Raw genomic sequence first — 19,795 nt, forward strand, 5'->3', positions numbered from 1 at the left:
CAACAACTGTTGAGTGACCTTGCTTATCTGAGAGTCCTTGTTCTTACACTTTTGTGTCCTGGGAACCTTGAGGATTCTTAGGGAATCAGGGCACCTGACCTCTAGGAAAAACAATGTATGCATTTGTATGATAAAGTGTCACTAATGATTTTAGGAACGATTTTAGGAAGTGCCCCGAAAAGGCAGTGCATACTCCTTGGCTTTATCAGAACCAAGAACACAAGCGCGTGGTGCGAGCCCTGGTTCCATGCATGCGTGTGTGTCTCAGCCTTGGCTGCGTGTGGAGAGGTGCCCCACATTCTCTAGGGAGGAAGGCTTGTCTCGTACCTGCTGGATGGAGTCAGCACTGGCCGGACTTGATCAAATGTGGGTCGTGGAAGTACAGAACTCCCACCTTGAGCCCAACACTTGGATTTTATTCTTGAGTCTAAGATGCCCTTATCTTTGGTAAATGTTTTGGTGGATCCTTACAGTCCAGAAACGCTGCACCCTACAGAGCTGCTGCATTTCTGGAAACTTGAATGTTAAATTTCAGTGATCTTCATTTTGATGTCAAAGATGATTCAGTGGTGTGGTTACTATTTACAGCCGAGGTGCTCTGTGTAACCCCTTCTGTACCACAGTGAGTGAGTTAAGGTGGCTAATGCAGCCAAGTGACTACTCTTTTATATATTCTACTATTTTGTATATATTTTAAAAAGGGTTAAGAATTTCAGTTTTCATTTGACTTTATCATTTTTTAATGGAAGTGTGGTAAACTCTTATATTTGTGTTTCAGTCCCATATCATATGCTATAGTTACAGCACTAGACACATGTCCTGAGGTGAGGTGTTTCAGTATTACATTACTAAGAGCGAAAATATTTTTGGCATCATTTGCTAAACAAAATGAAAAGCTTTCTGGGAAACAGTATGGGTGGACTTATGCAGGTTAAAACTGATGGTGACATTTAACATTGAGGTTAGAAGGGAACACAATGGGGTGAAGTCCAAAGCAGGTATCCCAAAACTTACAGCTTAATAATCATATTTCGTATTATTCTAACTTTAGGTGGAAGCTAAAAGAAGTGACCTGAACGTAGTATGGTTAGGAATGGTGGGCCGTCGGTAGGACAGAGGGAGATGGGCTGACAGGTACCAAGTCAGAGTCAGATAAGAGAAATAAGCTCTAGTGTTCCACAGCCTAGTGAGATGATGACAGTTCATAATACCCGGTTAGATGGCTAAGAAGATTCTGAAAGAGAGAAGCTCCCAGGTGGTAAATACGGAGAAAAGATAAGGGCAGGGAAATGCTGATTATCTTGATTTCATCATTACATGTGATCACGTGTTGAAACACACTGAACCCCATACATTTGTACAATTATTGAATGCTATGAACTTTTTAAAGTTATCTGTTCGAGTACCATTTATGGTACCAGATTTAGTACACATTACATACATCACAAGTGCGGTTGAGTGGATTCTGTTTTATCTCATGAAACAGCACAGAGTCAGATGTTTTCTAATATGTGAAAAGCTTGTGTCATTAGTTCTATCACAGAATTATATGTTAATTATCTTAAAGATGTTTTGGGTTTGATTGTACTTAGAGAGTAGGGGCTTAACAGCATTTAAAATTATTAATTAGTAGCTCAAAGGGCGTACTATGTCAATAAACAACACAAACTTACACAGCATTGTAAGCATATGTTTCAACTTGCATTTAGATACAAACCACCTTAGGAATAAAATGAATTATCTGCTAAATATTACACGTATCACATTTGCCTTTCTCCTAATTCCAACAGAAAAAATAGAGAATGGCTTCACTTAAAAGCACAGAATGGGTGTTAAGAATCATCAGTTTCTGGCTTCCCTCCTCTTTTTATGTGTGAAATACCAAAACATCTTGACACTGAAAACTCGAGTTCCTCTTTGGATGAGCCTTACACTCAGAGCAGATGCGGCCATTTCAGGGGGGCTCTGCTCCCAGGCTTTTGGGCATTTGCTTATGGCTCCTGCCTCTTGGGGGTTCTATTCCTTTTGTTCCTAATGCTTGAGAAATCCCATTCCTAATCGTAGTTATTCCATCCTCCTCCATTTTTATTCAGATTAGGTGGCAGAATTAAAGGGGTGAAGGATGATTTTCTGCTGTGATTAAGGTAAAAATACCATTGCAACTGGAACAAATGGATATAAAATAGCTGAGCCATATTGGAAGGCTCTCTGAGCTTCATTTTTCTTCCATTATGCATTAGCATGGAGGCGATTTGTTGTAAAATGTCAAGACTTCCAGAAGATATCATCATTACACTACTTGGTTATAGATCTAGAGAGCGCTGTGCAGTGATGCCCTATTATGCTTGCAAACTGTCACCCGAATGTCTTCCACTCCTCGACAGCGCTCCGATAGATTAATATGTCTTTCTCCTTCTGAACGGTTGGAACCAGAGACTAAAAATCACCATTCTAATCACTGAATCAATTGTCCTGAGCCCAATTCTGCAATCTACTCTGAGCCCGTCCCACTGGAGTCAATTAACATCAAAAATGAATATTTACTAAACCCCAGGAGACAGCAGAGAACTGGAAGAGATTTATGTGGAATGAGGGTAGCTGGATTCAGTCTGTGTTTGGTCTGCCTTTTGAAAGTGGTTGGTTGGGCTTATTCTTGTCTCGCCTCTGTGTGCAGGTGGAAGTATGCACAAAATATGCGTGTGCGAAAAGCAACGGAACCCAAATCGCCACTGTGGAAGACACACCCAGTGACATAGCGACACCCGTCATTCACAACATCACGTCAAGGTACCAATTTCTTTTATCAGTTAATCTGAAGAACTCGGGGAATAAGAAACAGAAGTCCAAATCAAACAAACCATTTCAGCCATGGTAATATCTCTCCAGTGTTTCTCTAAGTAGATGTGTGGATCAAATATTTGATAGTGTTCTATAGGTTTTAATCTTCACTGGACAACCAATAGCTGAAATTGATTTCCCTAATTTTACCTTCCTTAGTAAAAGAGACTTGATTTAAACATATTCTTTGAGCAGGGCATGGTGGTGCACACACCTGTAATCCCAGCACTCAGGAGGCTGAGCAAGAGGATGGTTGCGAATTTGAGATCAGCCTGAGCTATAAAGTGAGCTCAAGACCAGACTGAACTGCATAGTGAGACTCTGCCTCAAATAGTGAACCTTTTTATGAAGCAAAATACAGTCTCAAGTGAAATGACTACCTTCTAATGCAATTTCTTTGAAAAAGTTTGATTCCCATACATCAGATTGCCCTGAAGCTAAAATATCTGTAAAAGGAATACAGAAGATAATTTTGGATACCTATTATCAATTTTGTCAGGTTCTTAGTTAGAATCCCTTTATTTTTCTGTATCCTTTTGTTGCTAACAAAATGACCATATATGAAAGTGAATCTTTTTAAAATTCATAATTAGCAATAATGATAATATTCAATATCAATTTCAAAGCCAAAAGTGAGATGATAGTGGTTTATCTCTTGACGTCAAGTTGAGGCCAAAAAATAAGCAATCAGAACATTCTCAAGTCATATCTTTGCCTGATCCAATGAAATGTCATTCACTACACACATGTACTTATGCACACTCATTACACACACACAGACAAAGGTAATCCTTAATCTATGACATAATGTTTAAATTATGAAGGATTCTTCCACAACATCCTCAGTTTTCAAGGCTATTTTAAAAGTTGATAGAACACTTCCAAAACAATTAAGCCATTCACAGGTAAATGGAAGCACCTTGAGACCATAATATTAAGTGAAGTGAGTCAGATACAGAAGATTAAATGTCTCATGGTTGCTCTAAAATAAGAAACCCAGCATACAAAAAGCAAAATGAAAGATAGATAACCAGAGAAACCGAACAATGGGCATAAGGGTTAGTGCACTGGATACCTGGGAGCCCAGGTGAAGGTCAGAGGTCGAGACAATACCGACAGCAACCTGAATGGTGCGACCCTTGACTAATTTCTCCGGCTCTCCTCTCAGAATCCCGTAGGCAGTCGTGAATACCTCCCGACAGCATATCGGGCATTCTTTGCCGGGAAGCAGTGACTCCAAGTTGAATATCTCCAGGTGTCAGCATATAAAGATCCTTCAACAGCAAGATATAGTTTGATACATGGTCAGCAGGAAGGAAGTTGACCAGTCGACAAGATTCACTTAGCAATAAAGTTTCTGGCCAGCATCTTTTAATCCATCACTCTTTTTTCTTTAATTCTTAATTTTTATTAGTGCTATTTGCAATGCATAATGATTTGATTCACCAAGGGAGTTGGTTTGTGGGCATAACAAAATTTCATTCTTTTTGTCAGCCTTTTCTCTCCTTTTTTACTTCCTCCTTCTATCTCTTGGTCCCCTTTTCTATTGCAAAATATCTATCTCCCTGTGTTACATATTAAAAGGAGATCAAAATAGACAGAAGAAATCATTTCACAGACTGAGAAATAATGAAGGGTGAGGAAGAAAATATCCTAGCCCTAAGAAAGTACAAGGAGATCCTCTATTCATGAAACAAAAGTAAGATACGAGACAGAAAGTTGTAATCAAAGAGGACAACTTCACAGATGAAATTTGAAGAAAAAAATTTTGAGAACTGTCCCTAAAAGTGTAGCAAAAGCCAGAGGTTTGGAAGAGAAAAAATAATAATAAAATTAGAAAACATTTGGAAAATCTAATATATGAGTAACAGTTCCATTCAGAGAAACCAGAAGAAAGACATAAAACAAAATAATCAAAGAAAGGCACTAAGAAAATACCTTAGAACCAGAGCCCCTGGTGTGCAAATTAAAAGATTCTCTGGATGCCCCCAGAATGACTGAAAAGAATTAAGTGAGGAGACATGATCAGAATATTTCAGAAAGCCAGTTTTAACTAGCAAGTCAAAAATCTTTCCCGAAGAAAACCTAGATCAGAAACTTACTATGTTAAGAATTCAAATGGAATCATCAGACTTCTAAATAGTGACCTTCACTGGGGAAAGACAAGAGAACGTGGTTTCAATTCTTTGGTTTAAAAAAAAAAACTGTTTATTAACCACTAAAACCCCTGTCTCCCTTGATGAGTGTGACTAATAATATTCTATTTCAGTCTTGAAAATTTTGGGCAGTGGGTGTTAAGTAATTTCACCATACAAATCATAGCTATATGAACTAACACATCTGTAACCAAGCTATGTTTGACAATTCCATGATGTATACATATTTCAACACATCAGGTGGTACATGATGAAAACAAACCATCTGTCAATTTAAAAACTGAAAATAAAGTTTCAAAAATTTCACCTAAGCAAGTCATACTCAGCCACCTATCAATTAAATATGTGGTTTTCCTTTAAGAAATCCGAAGATAAAAATAAAAACTATCAGATCTAACAAAAATATGAGACCAGTGTAGTCATGATAATGAATTAAAGTTCTGAAAAGATTCTAGTTTCCTAAACTTGTGTAATATTCTTTTACATTTCAATTTTGATTTTCTAATTCATATATAGCAAAATTCACTCTTTTTGGTGCATAACTTTATGAATATTAAAGGCAAAGGCTGTGGAAACTCCCCTATAATTTTGACATGGAATAATTCCATTATGCCAGGGTATTCCCTCATTCTGCCCTATTATTGCTAACCCCCCTCCCAGCCTTCCCCAAACTGGGCGCACACTGTTTTTATCTAAATAGCTACAGATTTGCCAATTGTGCCTTGTCGTGTAAGTGAAAATCATGCAATATGTAGCTGAGTAAATCTGGCTTTTTTCACTCAGGGCATGCATTTAACATCCACCCATTCAGTGTGACACATTAGTAATTGTTGCTTCTTGTTGGCTGGTGTCCCACTGTATCAAACAGTTTATGTACAGGTTGGTACTACCTGGTTTTCAGGGACTGAGTAAAGTTGCTATAAACAGGTATATGCAGAATTTTGTGTCCATATAGGTTTTTATTCACCTCAAATAGCTAAAATGCTCCACGATGGGTTAGAACTTGATTTTATATGAAGTACTTTTCTACTTTTTAAATAGTTATTTCGATAGATGTATAAGGGTACAATATTATGGCTTCAATTCACGTCTCTTTCATGACCTATGGTACCAATGATCTTTGTATGCATCGTTTGACATTTGTTTGTCTGCTACAATAAAGCACCTCTCCAATCCCATGCCAATTTGCTAATTGGATTGCTTGTTTTATTGTTGTTTTAAAAGTTTCAATATGCATTTTGGACATGGCTTCTGTCATATGGGTCACCTGTAAATATTTTACCTCAGTTTGTGGCTTCTCCTTTTAATTCATTTAATTCTCTCTTTAATGGATCAAAAGTACTTAAATTTCAGTAGAGTCTGAGTTTTTATAAGTTTTTTTTCTTTTATGCTTGTGGATCTGATGTTGTATCCAAGAACTTCTTTCTTATTTCACAATCACAAGTATTTTCTATCTTTTCTTCTACAGTTTCTGTATGTTCATGTTTCAATTTATATCTGTAGTTCATTTTAGGTTGATTTTCATCTCTGTAAAACTAAGGTGTGGGGGCTGGGGATTTAGCTCAGCGGCATAAGCACCTGCCTTGCAAGCAGGCAGTTGTGAGTTCGATCCCGGTACCAATAAAAAACAAAACAAAAAAACAGACATTCTCCAAAAACTAAGGTGTGAGTAAAGACCTCAATTTTATTTTGTATATGAGTTTTCAATTGTTCCAATATGTTTTGGAAGGAATATCTTTTCTCTATTAAATACTTTTAGAGTTTATTAAAACTTAGTGACAAATACAAGTCATTGTTCTGCTCCCACTTCTGTTCAGCTGATCAATATGTACAAATAATATGTGTATTTATTTACCAATGTATGATTTTAATTATTACAGCCATATAGAAAGTTGTGAAATCATGTAGTATGAGCGTTTCAACCATGACCTTTGAAATTTTTGTTTTGACGTTTCTCATTACTTTTCTCTTATTTGGAATTAATCTATTGATATGAAAAATCTTTCTGTAATTTTAATTAGGATTTCATTAAACCCATAAATAATTTGTAATATGAGCATTTTAACAACTTGAAAAGATCCAAGTCCTAGGCACAGGACACTGAACATTTATTGAGGTCTTTTCCCACTTGTTTTATCAATATTTTATAGATATACAGATACTGCACATATTTCATTAGGTTTATACTTTTTTCTTTTGGAAGAGTTCATCATTAATTTTTTAGGGAAATTAAAATCTGATTGCAGATGTTGTGTAGAAACAATTCATTTTGGTGTAGTGACTTTGTATTCAACAATCTCATAAAAATCATTAGAAGCCTTAGGTTACAGGCTCCTGAGTTCTACATTTATCTTCTACAAAAAGAAATTTTATTTCTTCCTTTCCAGTACATGGGCTTTTTGTTTATTTTTCCTGCCTTATTGCACTGGCAAGTTCAACAAGGTGGTAGGAGCACATCCTTGACTTATTCCCAACCTTCAAAAGAAAGCTTCCAGTCTTTTCTCTTTAGAGATGGTGTTAACTACAGATGTAACCTATCAGAAATGCCTTTCATTGGGTTGAAGAATTTGACTGTTACTTAAAATTGGCTAACAATTTTTATTGAAGATGAATATAGTTTTGTCAAATGCTTTTTCCAAGTTTTAAAGTTGTATGGTTGCTAATTATATTGATTGATTTTCCAATAATTAGTTTATATTATCTGAATAAACCTCACTTGGTTAAGATACATCTTCCTTTTTACATATTGACAGATACAATTTGTGATTATCTGGTTGAGAATGTTTACATCTTTGCTCATAGAATGCATTTTAGTGGGTAATTTTCTCTTATTCTATTTTTATCTGGTTTAAATATCATGTTTATTTCCCTGGACATTCAAACATTTATTTCTCCTATTTTGTGAAAGAGATCCTATAAAAATATTATTTATTTCTTACCTACTGGTAAAATTCACCAGTGAAACCCACTTTTCCCTAGATTTTTCCTTGGGGAAGCTTTTCAACCTAGAGTTCAAATTCCTTAAAAATTCAAATCCCTTAAAATTCAGGAGGTTATTTTTCAAGTGAGCTTTGTTATTTTGTATGTTCAAAAATTGGTTAAATTCTCCAGTTCTCTTAAATACAGGAGAAAAGTTGTTTGCAGTATGTTTGTAGAGTCTTAATTGATTTGAATGCTTTCATTTCCAAAGTTGGTAATAAAATGTCCTCTCTTACTTACTTACCTTAAAGTTTTATCAGTTTTGCTTTTCAGAAAGCTGTACTTGCCAAGAATGTGTATTCTGCTTTCTGTCAGATTGTGTTTTCTAAATGTCAGTTAGGTCAAGTTGAGTGATAAGTGATATTCAGGTTATCTGTATACTTACCGATTTTCTTTTCTTGGTTCTATCAATTATCATGAGAGGATATTTGAAGTCATCAAGTGTAACTGGACTTACCTCTGTCTTCTTTAGCTATATCAGTACCCACCTCATATATTCTGATGTCTTAGTATGTGCATATCTATTGAGGATCCTTATCTTGATAAACTTTCATGAAGGTGTGATTCCTTCCCCATAATTTCCTTGTCCATAAGACAATATTATGCAATATTAATATAGCCTATCTGGATTTCTTTTGATTCATGTGACTTTTGAATGATTTGGTTGTATCAACCTTTTCAATATTAGGTTCTGATAATCTCAACCCTTTTAAAAATCCTCTGAAAAAGCTGTTTTGATTGCTTTTGTCAGCAGGTGATCAACCAATGGCTTCAGACCAAAAGTTCTCTCTTTGTCAGTAGCTTAAAAAATCAGTTCATTTTCCAGAAGCTTGCTTTTTAATGGCTAATTTGGGAATTGACCAGGGAGTATGTAAAAGTTTATATTTCAGAGTTTTTGCTACACTGTTTGAATATCCTCTAAGAATGTTAGGAATCATAATTATCCTACTTGAAGTTCATTTGGACTTGTATTATTTCATGTACGGAACTAGGAGATCTAGCTTTCTCTTTTCTGAGATACACACACACATTTTCCTAGCTCTCTGGGATCATTGGCTAAAATGGTAACAATTTCTCTTAGAATTTTTGCCTTTCAACTGCCTCATGGTTTGCAGAACTGTAACTGTCCTTGGAGCAATTAGGTTAAAAAAGAAAGAAAAGAAATATTTAAAAAATCACAAAGATTCCTTTCCCTTCATGTTCTTTGGACCACAAGAGCCTCTTTCGGGTCCCTCAGACTGGGAGGAAAAATGTGCTTTTCATAAGGTTCTACATTCCTATGTGGCTACTGTTACCACGTTGCTGTCCTTTCCTGTAATTATCCATAAAGCAGCATGCAAGTGGAAAAAAAATAAACAGGACAAATGAGAATTTCCCCAATGTGCTCTACCTTGCAAAGGTTTTTCTTCTAGGTATTCTTGACAGAGAGATTTTGCTTGTCCAATGCACAGTTCCATCCAGGGCTTGCACTATGTTGGCTAGGACAGGAAATGCCCTCCTCAATCTTTTTGTTCTTGAGTTAAAGATGAAAATTAAAAGAGGTAAGGAAAAAGTGGTAAGTTCATCCCATAACACTGGTCCTTCAGGGTTTTGCTCCAGTCCCCATCTGCCTCTTAAGTTTCCAGGGTCCTGAGACAGTCGTGTTTCACAATATGTACAGAGTTGTCCACTGTACATTATGGAAGAGAGAGTTTGTAATGGATGTTCTCCACCGTGGCTAGAGTAGGAAAACTTCCCAGCCATCTTTATATTTATGACACTGCCTTTGGCTGATTTCTTATTCCATTTTCCCCAGCTGTAGTTCTAGCAAAAACATGATGGAAACCATTCACAACCAAATATTGGCATGTAAAATCTTTCCTTTCTTAAAATGATCCATCGCAGCAGAGTAACCATTTCCAAAGGCAAGGCTCTGAATGAGTGGGTATCGGCTGCCAACCCATTAATCAAAACACACAACCCTAAAGCAGTTAGCCGCCCGTGTGCATGTCATTGTTTGTGTAATTTCATTACACTTCTGGCAGTGCACACTTGCTAATTATGTTTCTATTTTGGTTTTTAAAAATCTCTTTTATGTTAGCAACATGCGAAATCAAACGTGAGATGCTCCCAGAAAAATAACAGTAGACTGGATTTCCTTATGTAGTACTGAAGACAATTTCGCAAAAGACACATTTTTTAGAGTCTTTATGCTTGGTAAATGCAATCGTCACTAAAACTGAACTTTTACACATTTTACTGGCGTAAAGACAGCATGCAAACCTGTTTGATGTGTGTGTGGAGTGCACCAAGTACTCTTTGCCTTTGGCCTCAATTTATGTGTTGCTTTTGGCTCTATAATCTTTAGTGAAAGCCCATGAACAGGATTTCCCTATAGTGTATAAACCAAAAATGCCACCGTGCATAAATGGAGAAATATTACGTGGCTCTTCTGTTTTCAGCTGCTTCTCCAGAAACAAACTCCATCTCTGTACTGCATTTTCCATACTTGTCATATTATCATCGGCTGCTTCTGTATCCCCAAAGAATACTAACTCCTGATCGATAGCCCAGACATGTCTGGCCATGGCCTACACGTGCCCTGGGTAGTTCATTTATTTGCCTTGGTGGATTTGCTAGAGTGGAATTTAATCAATAGCTAATTCATTAATTCTGGTCCTCGAGAACATAGAGCCCCACGCTGGATGGAGACAGCTGGTAGCCCCAGCTCTGATTAAAATATGACAGACACTCTGGATGACAGCTTCATGGGAACTGAGCTATCTGCGAAGTTTACTTGTTTATTCCCCATAAAAGGAAAAGCCACGGAAACAACATAAACAAAGAAGACATTTTATTATATTACGCTAGTATTGCTAAGTGCATGATTTCCAGGCATAATGCACCAAGGAAAGCACTTAGGGAGAGCTCAGAACACATCTTTTACTGCCTTGGATCAAAACCATGTGGTATGTTCAGTTCCAAATCAGTTTTGGGTTGTAGTTTTGGAATGGAGTCTGAGTCACATCTTTATAGTGCTCCCAAAATATTGCCTTAAAATTTGACCCAATATACTGACTGGCACCAATGATTGTTTTATACACCAGCTTTTCAAAAATTGCTAGGGGCATCATAGCCTGGGTACCTCTCGGTGCAGGTTAAACATCTATCATCATGCACGAATCCTCTTACGTCAGATTATTTACCTTAGCTCAGAGCATGGTAGACACCATCATAGCTTACAGATAAAGAATTCCTCCTTTGTGTCCTTACCAGATTTGAGTAGAAACTCTGAGTCTCTTATTTCTTCACATTATAACTTTAGATACCAGAGAAACGAATCTCTTCTATTTTTTCTTTTTCTCTCCATGTTTTTTCAGTAGCGGATGACTTCCGTTGAAGTATTGATTTCACAATTTGGTGCAAAAAATTAAAAAGCCACATTTGCATTTGCTTTCATTAGGAAAACTTTAGGCTTTTAGATTTGATCAGCTCAAAATGTCTTCACTCATAGTCCAAACTCTCTCCTTTGCTATTATGGACAAATGAAAACAACTTTCAATTTGGACTGGAATTTCCTGCTGATGTGTTTGAAAGATACAGGAAGAACTTTAAAATTTAAGTGAGACTTTGGAGTACATTTAGCACTGTTAGACAGATGTAACCAATAGTCTTAACACACAAGTGGCACTTAGAAAATGTTACCATTTTGGTGGCCAGTGAGTTCGGATGATCAAACTTGTTGTCTGAGGAGACTTTACAGAATACAGAGCGTATTCTTTGAAACTCTGCTATCACCATTTCCACTTCCTCACCTCCTTCTCCTGCACAAACTCTGTTCAACTTCTCTCCTGTCATAGCTTCTGTGGAAGCAGCTCAGTCACTGAGGGGACTTTCATGCCTCCCAACAAAATCCATTCTGCTAATTAATTATGACACGTAATTGCTCATTGGTGACAAGAGCAAAATGGGAGGAGTACAGAGAGAAGACTGTTCTGTCTTCTACATTGTATGTAGATTGCATGCAATATATACCAGTTGGATGTAGCATTCATACCCATAATCCCAGCATTGGACTCAGTTTGTGAGTCAGTCATGAACTCTAGAAGCCCACCTTCCTGACTAAATGAGGGTATGGGGGAACATCTAGACCCAAGCAATAACAGCATCTGTCTTGTTTAATCTTTTGAGCTCACTAGACACCAATGTGACCCTGTTTTCCATTAAAGCATTTTCTCATAGATGGTGTTTTCCATGATAACCATCATCACCCTGCTCCACTTCTTCAGAGTTAAAGTTTCCAGAGCTGGTTTCAGAGTTTTAAGCAGACATAAAAATAGGGAAAAGCTATACTTTGGTGGGGAGGGGGTACCAGGGATCGAACTCATGACCTTGCTCTTGCCAGACAAGTGCTTATGCCACTGAGCTAAATCCCTGACCCCAGAGCTGTACTTTTTATACCTACAAGTTATTGTGTTATGTTTATACTTTTTTGACTTTCTTTACAATTCCTAAATGTCTCTCGAGAAATATTATGACTTTTAAATTATCTTCAGTTACAAGTCTAACTTTGAAGATTATGATTCATGATTAAGTATGTGAAAGTCCATTGTACCTCCAGAAAAATATTAGGCTCATATCTAGCTCACAGCTTCTACCATTTCACGCCTCACACCTGACTGCAGTTTGTGATGCTGCTCCTCCTCACCCCTTCTCTCCTGCTCCCTTTCATCCAAATGGGTCCCTCCCAATATTTCTATTTTGCTGTCATTGTGAAGTGGCAGTTCTCTCTCTCCATGTGGCAGGGCTGCCTTGGATAAATGCACACGTTCCTTGAGAGGTCCCAGGAGGATCGCTACAGAGCTAGAATCCCTGATGTGAGTGTTGTTCCTCTATAGCTGATCTCTTGTGCTGCCAACAGAGGAAACATCCCAAATACTCCTCCAGCTGGAGTCCTCGCATCTCAGAAGGCTGCCATCCTGGGCAAACTTCCCTCTGGGCAGCCAAGCTGAGCATCCACTTGGCTCATAGGAAACTCATCTGTGCCACAGTGCAGCTTGATGCGATGGCTCTCTCTAGTCTTACCATGGCAGAGCTTCTCTGGTCCATCTCTGGCCATTCAAATCTTCTACCTGGAAAGTAAGTACACCCAAACTCAACTGCCAAAGCCAAAAGTCCTGTGCCAAACCTTCCTGGCTCTCTAGGCCACTCTGCTCTCTAGCAGCTTGGCTTAGATACTTCAGCCCCTCAGTAAGTACTAACCATGAAATGCAAGTGCCTCCAATTTCCCTGCATCCAGGTTCCCTGACTGATGGGGTGAGCGTGTGGAATGGTGGTGGATGAAGGATCTATGGAAATAAATTCTCTTTCACTCATTAGCTCAGATACTTCCAATCCTTTGCCAACACCCTCAAAAATGAATCCAAGTTCATCTTCATCTGATGCAGAATCCTGCATGATTTACTCTCTCCCCCTCCCATTCCACCAGCATCCGCCTGACCTCCTCCAGCTGCCTGTCTTATTCCACGTGCTCCTGCGTTCTCTGAAGTTCCTTCAACAGCCCGGGCCTTAGGTTCTTTGCATCGCTGTTTCCTCTGCCTGGAAACATCCCTTGCTTCTCACTATCTCTTCCTTCACATTTCTGCACAGAAGAGCCAGGCTTTCTCAGACCACTGACTTAATGTGTTATGAATTTATATGACTGTTCCGTTCATTTCACTCATTATGATCCACAGGACTTCATTTTTCTTCTTCACTGATGAGTAGAAACTGATGACTGGTTTGCACGAGAATCCTACTAAATATTCATTCAAGTTTGTACTTTCATAAACTCCCCTCCTGTTCTGTTAGTTGGGGTTGGTTAGGGAGATGGGTTAGGATCATTTCAGAACTTATCAGAATCTTGATGTTTCCTGTGCAAGAGAGTCTTAAATGGAGGAACACATCCCCTGTCTTTCCCGGCATGGATCAATAGTCAAAGTTCCTAAAAAAAAGAAAACCCCAAATCACATTTAGCCACCCTTAGGTCACTAATGCAGGACCCCAGGAATGTGTCTTTGACAATCAAAAGTGGTGACTACTACGTGGGCGGTGCAATATTCTGTTTTGGAGCAGAAGTAAGATAGTAAATCTATCATCGGTATCACATGAGTGAAGAAGAAATGCCGGTTGAAATGTGTGTAGATGTGGTGGCTTTGATCAGAGCCTGTTGAAGGCAACTTAAATTTCAGTTGCTACTGCTCTGAGAGCCAAATAAACTCTGGGCAGATCTGCCAGTAAAGTTCTGTTTATATTATCTGTGAGTTCGTGCACTTACACTGACCTATGTGAAACAATCTCAGCTTGTTTGAGCTCATTTTTAGAATTCATTCCCACTGCTTAAAGATGCTCTTCCTATGTTACTCTTAAACATCAAAGCCATGAACCCATTAATCGCATTAATACTGGTGCACATTTCTCAGCACTGCCTTTCATTTTCAAATGACAACCAAAGGACTTTTCAGGGGCCCCCTGTTTATTCTAATGAGACATAGACAGGTGTTAAATCCCTTACCCTTCTTTGATCATTTGGTTCTGTGTCACTGATTCAAACCCTCAGATGTAGAAGTGCCCGTGTTGTCACGGAACACGTAAGCAGTCTCAGCAGTTATGCTGTGTCTCCCCTCCCACTCCTCCATATCACAGGCGTGGTGTTCCACGCAGTGTTCTCCGGACCTGGCTGTTCACAGCCTTTGTGATAAGTCAGATCCTTGAACACCACTTAAATGTAGTCTTTTCTAAAGTTGATTATATGATGGATGCAGAAGAGCTGTCTGCAGAGTATGGAATTAATTTGAGAGTTGGATACTTTAGAAACAGTGTGCTCACTATCCTAGTAACCTATGAGACTGCTCTCTCTTAGGTGACATTAATTTCCTATCTGCAGAGACTTATTACTAGAATGTGTTATGTGTGTACCCTCAAGAAAATGAAATAATAATTTTTAGCAGTCTATTAAAACGTCAAGGTTTATCTTGACTGCTGCTTTTAATGTAAATGTTTGGGTTTAATTGAATTCCTAATATGGGACATCACCTGGAATTCTGATAGGGTCAAGAATTTGGTGTATGAAGATCTATTTCTTCTTAAAAGAAAAAATATATTTAAAATGTTATTTTGCTCAATGGTAGAAAATGACTCAATGTAATAATTGTACAATTTTTACAGTAAGACTTTTGAAGAATGGGGATCAGACTCCCCATTGAGTCTGAAGAACGGGGACCAGGATCCTGCGTACTGTCTCTCCTCTGACATACCCACTGGGGTGTTTTCTAGGTTGAAGTATCCTGTGATTATTTGTGATTGGTTAAATGTTATGGCTAGAAATTCCAGAATTATCAACAGTGTATTCATCTTAACTGTCAGAGTTCTATTCATTTTTTGAAAACATTAATAAGTATGCTATTATTATGTAATTATTTTTACATTTACAAAAAAAAAAAAAAAAGATTTTCCTTGCCATGATATACTGCAGTAAGATATCATGGGAATCTGTGAGGCTTTATTAACAGCTTTGACCATTTTCTACTTCTTGAGCTTATTAAGAAATACTAATGATATTATTATTATTATGACGATTATTAACGACAACACCTGTGTGTGACTGAAGCAGTATCTGTCTGGAAAATAAACCGAAATGCAGAATGGAAATACTATAACATTAATCTGAGAGCAAATCATTTTATTTGGGATTATCTCCTCTGTGAACAGCCTTAATCATGATCTCATTCACGACTGGGAGTCACAGATTAACAGATCATTCAAAGCACACTCAAGTTTCTGCTCCTGTGTTGCAGCCTAATTGTATCTACCACCTCTAAAAATGATACCTGCATTTAAAATAAAATTGTGACTCAAGCTTTTTTTAAAAAAAATGCTAAATGTCTCTTTGAAGAATACGATGATATAAAGATATCTTGCTACGGGACTCTCCAACTACTCTGTTTCTAAACATGAAAACATGTCTGACCTTGTTAGCTAAAGATGATTGGAGAAATAAACCCACTTGGTTCAAAACTGAAAGTACACTGAAGTAAAGTACATCTGAAGAATGTTAGTGATATTAAAGATTTTATCAATTTGGGCATTTATTTTAGCTACAAGTAAAAAAAAAAAAAAACCAACAACAGAGCCTTTAGCAAAGAGTTCTCAGTGTAGATGGTCGTTGGCAGCATCTCAACAGTACCAAGCCTACGGGCCATCTTTGTGATTCTTAGGGCCTTTCACGAGTCAGTACAAGAAGACCCAAGGTGTAACATCAGAGCCTGCAGAGAGGAGGGAGGAGGAGGCAGAAGCTAGGAGGAAATCTAAGTTTCCTAGGAACCCCGTGGCCATCTTCTAGTGCATTTTGAGTCACTTTGTGTCGTGTAATTAATCCCAGCTGAGATGTGGTGAGCAAACAGTTAGCAATGGGAAGTGGGTTGCCAGATTCTGAGTTTCACCTTACTGTCTAGGTCATGTTATTGGGGTCTTATCTTTGCTTATCACAGCACCGCTCTGCTGGTTTTCCTGATGAGTCACAAACAGCGACAGTTTCTTCTTTGAAACTTGAAGTGAGAGCCCACTGGGCTACCGTCCTGCATCCTCCCTATAGCTCAGTTTCCACTGACTCAAATATTTTGGATGGCAAGAAAACATACATGGGTGCATAATATATTAAATATATATTAGTGTATGTCCCTTCCGTGTTCCAGGTATGAAGTTGCTGATGGTATAAAGCTTTTGATCAGTCTAGAAGATTAATTGAAGAGTCGATGACGCTGAGAGCAGTGAGGTTAAATGTTGTCTTCTCAGGAGTATCGATTCTTCTCTCTACTGCAGATCCCTTCGAATTGATTGGGTGTCTCCAGGGAAGCCAAACGGCATCATTCTTGGATATGAGCTTTTACGGAAAACATGGCACCCGTGCTCCAAAACCTGGAAGTTAATGGAGGACCACAGTGATGAACTCTGCAAGGCGGTGAGGTGCCCCAAACCTCAAAAGATCTGTGGGCACATCTGCTTTTCTCCCAAAGCTAAGGTAAGCTTGTCCACACCAGCCAGTGGGATGCGTTTTGCTTCCAAAACATTCCAGGAAAAATCTCTTGTGTCTGACACCATGCCTTGTCATGGTAAATGTTTCTACTACTGTTGTATCAAGAAGCTATGGTAAAGAAAGGGTACTTTGGCAAGCTTTTCATCCCTCCCATTTATTATCATCTTTGCAGGAAATATGAATTTACTAGAGTGATATGGAGCCTGCCAAATTTGTATTCGATTAGGGACTTGAAATTTTCTTGATAACAAGTCCACTCGGCTACAAATGCTTGTTTTTTCTCACTGTGAGCAGGGCCTTTGGTGTCTGTCAGAAATATTTTTAGAATTGTGGTCACTTGTAAATTAATGTTCCTATTAGTTGCTGTTTAGGAATCAGATCAATAATACAGCCAGACAGAGGAGTTTGTAAATGGCCTTTATTGACAAATGACACAGAAAAATCCTTAGTTCGAAGATAGGATTTCATATAATGAAATAATGTTCCGATTTATCAATAATTTCACATATTCAATGACTAAAATTACTACTGAATTCATAAGATTCACTGCAAAATAACTCAGGAATGAAGAAAGTGGGTTATTGAAGCAATATGAATCAAAATATAGATTATTATAGCTGACCAGAGTTTTGCAGTTGTTACCCTGTAAGAAATGCAGAGCCATTTATTAATAATCTATGTTTTTGACAGTGTCTCCAAAATTGTTATTAAATTCAAGTTTTAGGTCTTTTTAAGCTACTAAATATATAGTGTCTGATGAATATACTTTTATAAGGTTAAATTTCAGAAAGGAAAAACACAGGAATAAATTTGCTCACTAAAAATGTTTTTCCAATGAAAGAGAGATAAAATTTGAAAAAATGTTAGGCAAAACACAGAGTTCTCACTTAAATTTTTAGCTGTTGTTATGCTTATATGTCCCATTCAATAAGAAACTGGCAAGTAGGAAATAATTAAACATTAAGATTTTAAAAAGATAAAGAAAAAAATGAATATTTGTCCAATACAGGAAGTAACATGTTCAACAAAATGAAAACTGATTTTTTGTGCCCTCCAAAAAATCAAAGTAGTTTACATATGTATAAAGTATAAACTTTTAACTCTAGTTACATGACAGCTAAAATAGAACACAATTAAAAACTATAATGTCTTATTTTATGTTTGCTCTAAAACATTAGAAGGTAAATACTCTTAAAATATCCATAGTTAATTAAAATAGAGATATTACAGGGTGAAGAAAAAATAATCATAACCGAGTATTAATACTTGGCAAAAATTCTATATGTTCAGGCTAAATTATTTATAAATTTACATCTGCCTTTCTTTACATTGATATTAAAAACTGGGGGTTTTTTAAGCTTTCAAAGAGATTTGAGTCTTTACACCAAACAATAACTATTTGGTGTAAGATTTCTGAATGCAATATTCTTAAGAATAACAAACCAACAGCCAACATTATACTAAATGGACAAAACTGAAAGTTTTCACTTTAAAATCAAGACCAAGACAAGGATGTCCACTATCACCACTCCTATTCAATATAGTTCTGTAAACACAAGTTAGGGCAATCAGACAAGAGAGAGAAATAAAAGGAATAAAGATAGAAAAGGAAGAAGTCCAATTATCACTATTTGCAGATGACATGATACTCTATACAGAAGACCCAAAAAATTCCATTAAAAGACTACTAATGGTAATAAACAAATTCAGCAGTGTAGCTGGATACAAAGTCAACACTCAAAAATCAATAGCTTTCCTGTACACAAATAAAAAATTCACCGAGAGAGAAATTATGGAAATATTGCCCTTCACAATAGCATCTAAAAAAATGAAATACTTAGGAATCAACGTAAGATTGTAAATGATCTATATGCTGAAAATTATACTATGCTAAAAAGAGAAGAATGAAGAGGATATTAGAAAATAGAAGGATATTCCTTGCTCTTGGCTAAGAAGAATCAACATTGTGAAAATGGCCATACTCCCAAAACTGTTATACAGGTTTAATGCAATCCCCATCAAAATACCATTAACATACCTCACAGATCTAGAGAAAACACTCCTAAAATTTACTTGGAAACAGAAGAAGCCTAGAATAGCAAAGGCAATTCTGGGCAACAAAGGCAAGGCAGGAGACATCCCAATTCCTGACTTGAAACTATACTACAAAGCCACAGTGATAAAATCAGCATGGTACTGGCAAAGAAATATACCTGAGGATCAATGGAACAGATTAGAAGATGCAAGCAAAACTACAGAGACACTCAGTCATGTGATATTTGACAAAGTGGCTAAACATGGTCACTGGAAGAAGGATAGCCTCTTTAATAAATGGTGTTGCAAAATTGGCTCTCCATATACCAAAGACTAAAACTAGATCCATGCCTATCACCATGCACAGAACTAAAGTCTAAATGGTCAAAAACCTAAATATTAAAACAGAAACACTATATCTACTGCAATACAAGGTAGGTAGAAGTCTTGGAGACACAGGGGTGGGCAGAGAATTCAAGAACAAAATGCAAACTGCACGGGAAACACTTCAAAGAAGCGACAACTGGGATCTCATATTATTGAAAACTTTCTGCATTTCAAAAGAAATCACCAACAGAGTGAAAAGAAAACCCAAAGAATTTCAGCCAACAATCCCTCAGACCAAGGACTTATATTCAGAACACATAAAGAATTGAAAAGCATCAAGCCCCCCAAATTCAAAGACCTTCTCCAAAAATGGGCATCTGAGATGAACACATATTTCTCAGATGAAGAT

The 19,795-nt window shown here is 37.3% G+C and overlaps 1 protein-coding gene across 4 annotated transcripts in view; it reads left to right on the plus strand.

Moving 5' to 3' along the window:
• Window positions 1–19,795, plus strand: part of Ush2a (usherin) — a 658,323-nt gene that overhangs the window by 473,478 nt on the left and 165,050 nt on the right. For all 4 annotated transcript variants that reach the window (XM_063236705.1, XM_063236706.1, XM_063236707.1 and 1 more), the window contains 2 exons: window positions 2,675–2,787; window positions 16,812–17,010. In XM_063236705.1, coding sequence (XP_063092775.1) covers window positions 2,675–2,787; window positions 16,812–17,010 — 312 coding nt within the window. The remainder of the gene's footprint in view (window positions 1–2,674; window positions 2,788–16,811; window positions 17,011–19,795) is intronic.

The sequence above is a fragment of the Cavia porcellus genome, unplaced genomic scaffold (genome assembly GCF_034190915.1).
Source record: "Cavia porcellus strain 051 isolate PalLab524CR breed Dunkin Hartley unplaced genomic scaffold, mCavPor4.1 scaffold_26, whole genome shotgun sequence".
NCBI lineage: Eukaryota > Metazoa > Chordata > Mammalia > Rodentia > Caviidae > Cavia > Cavia porcellus.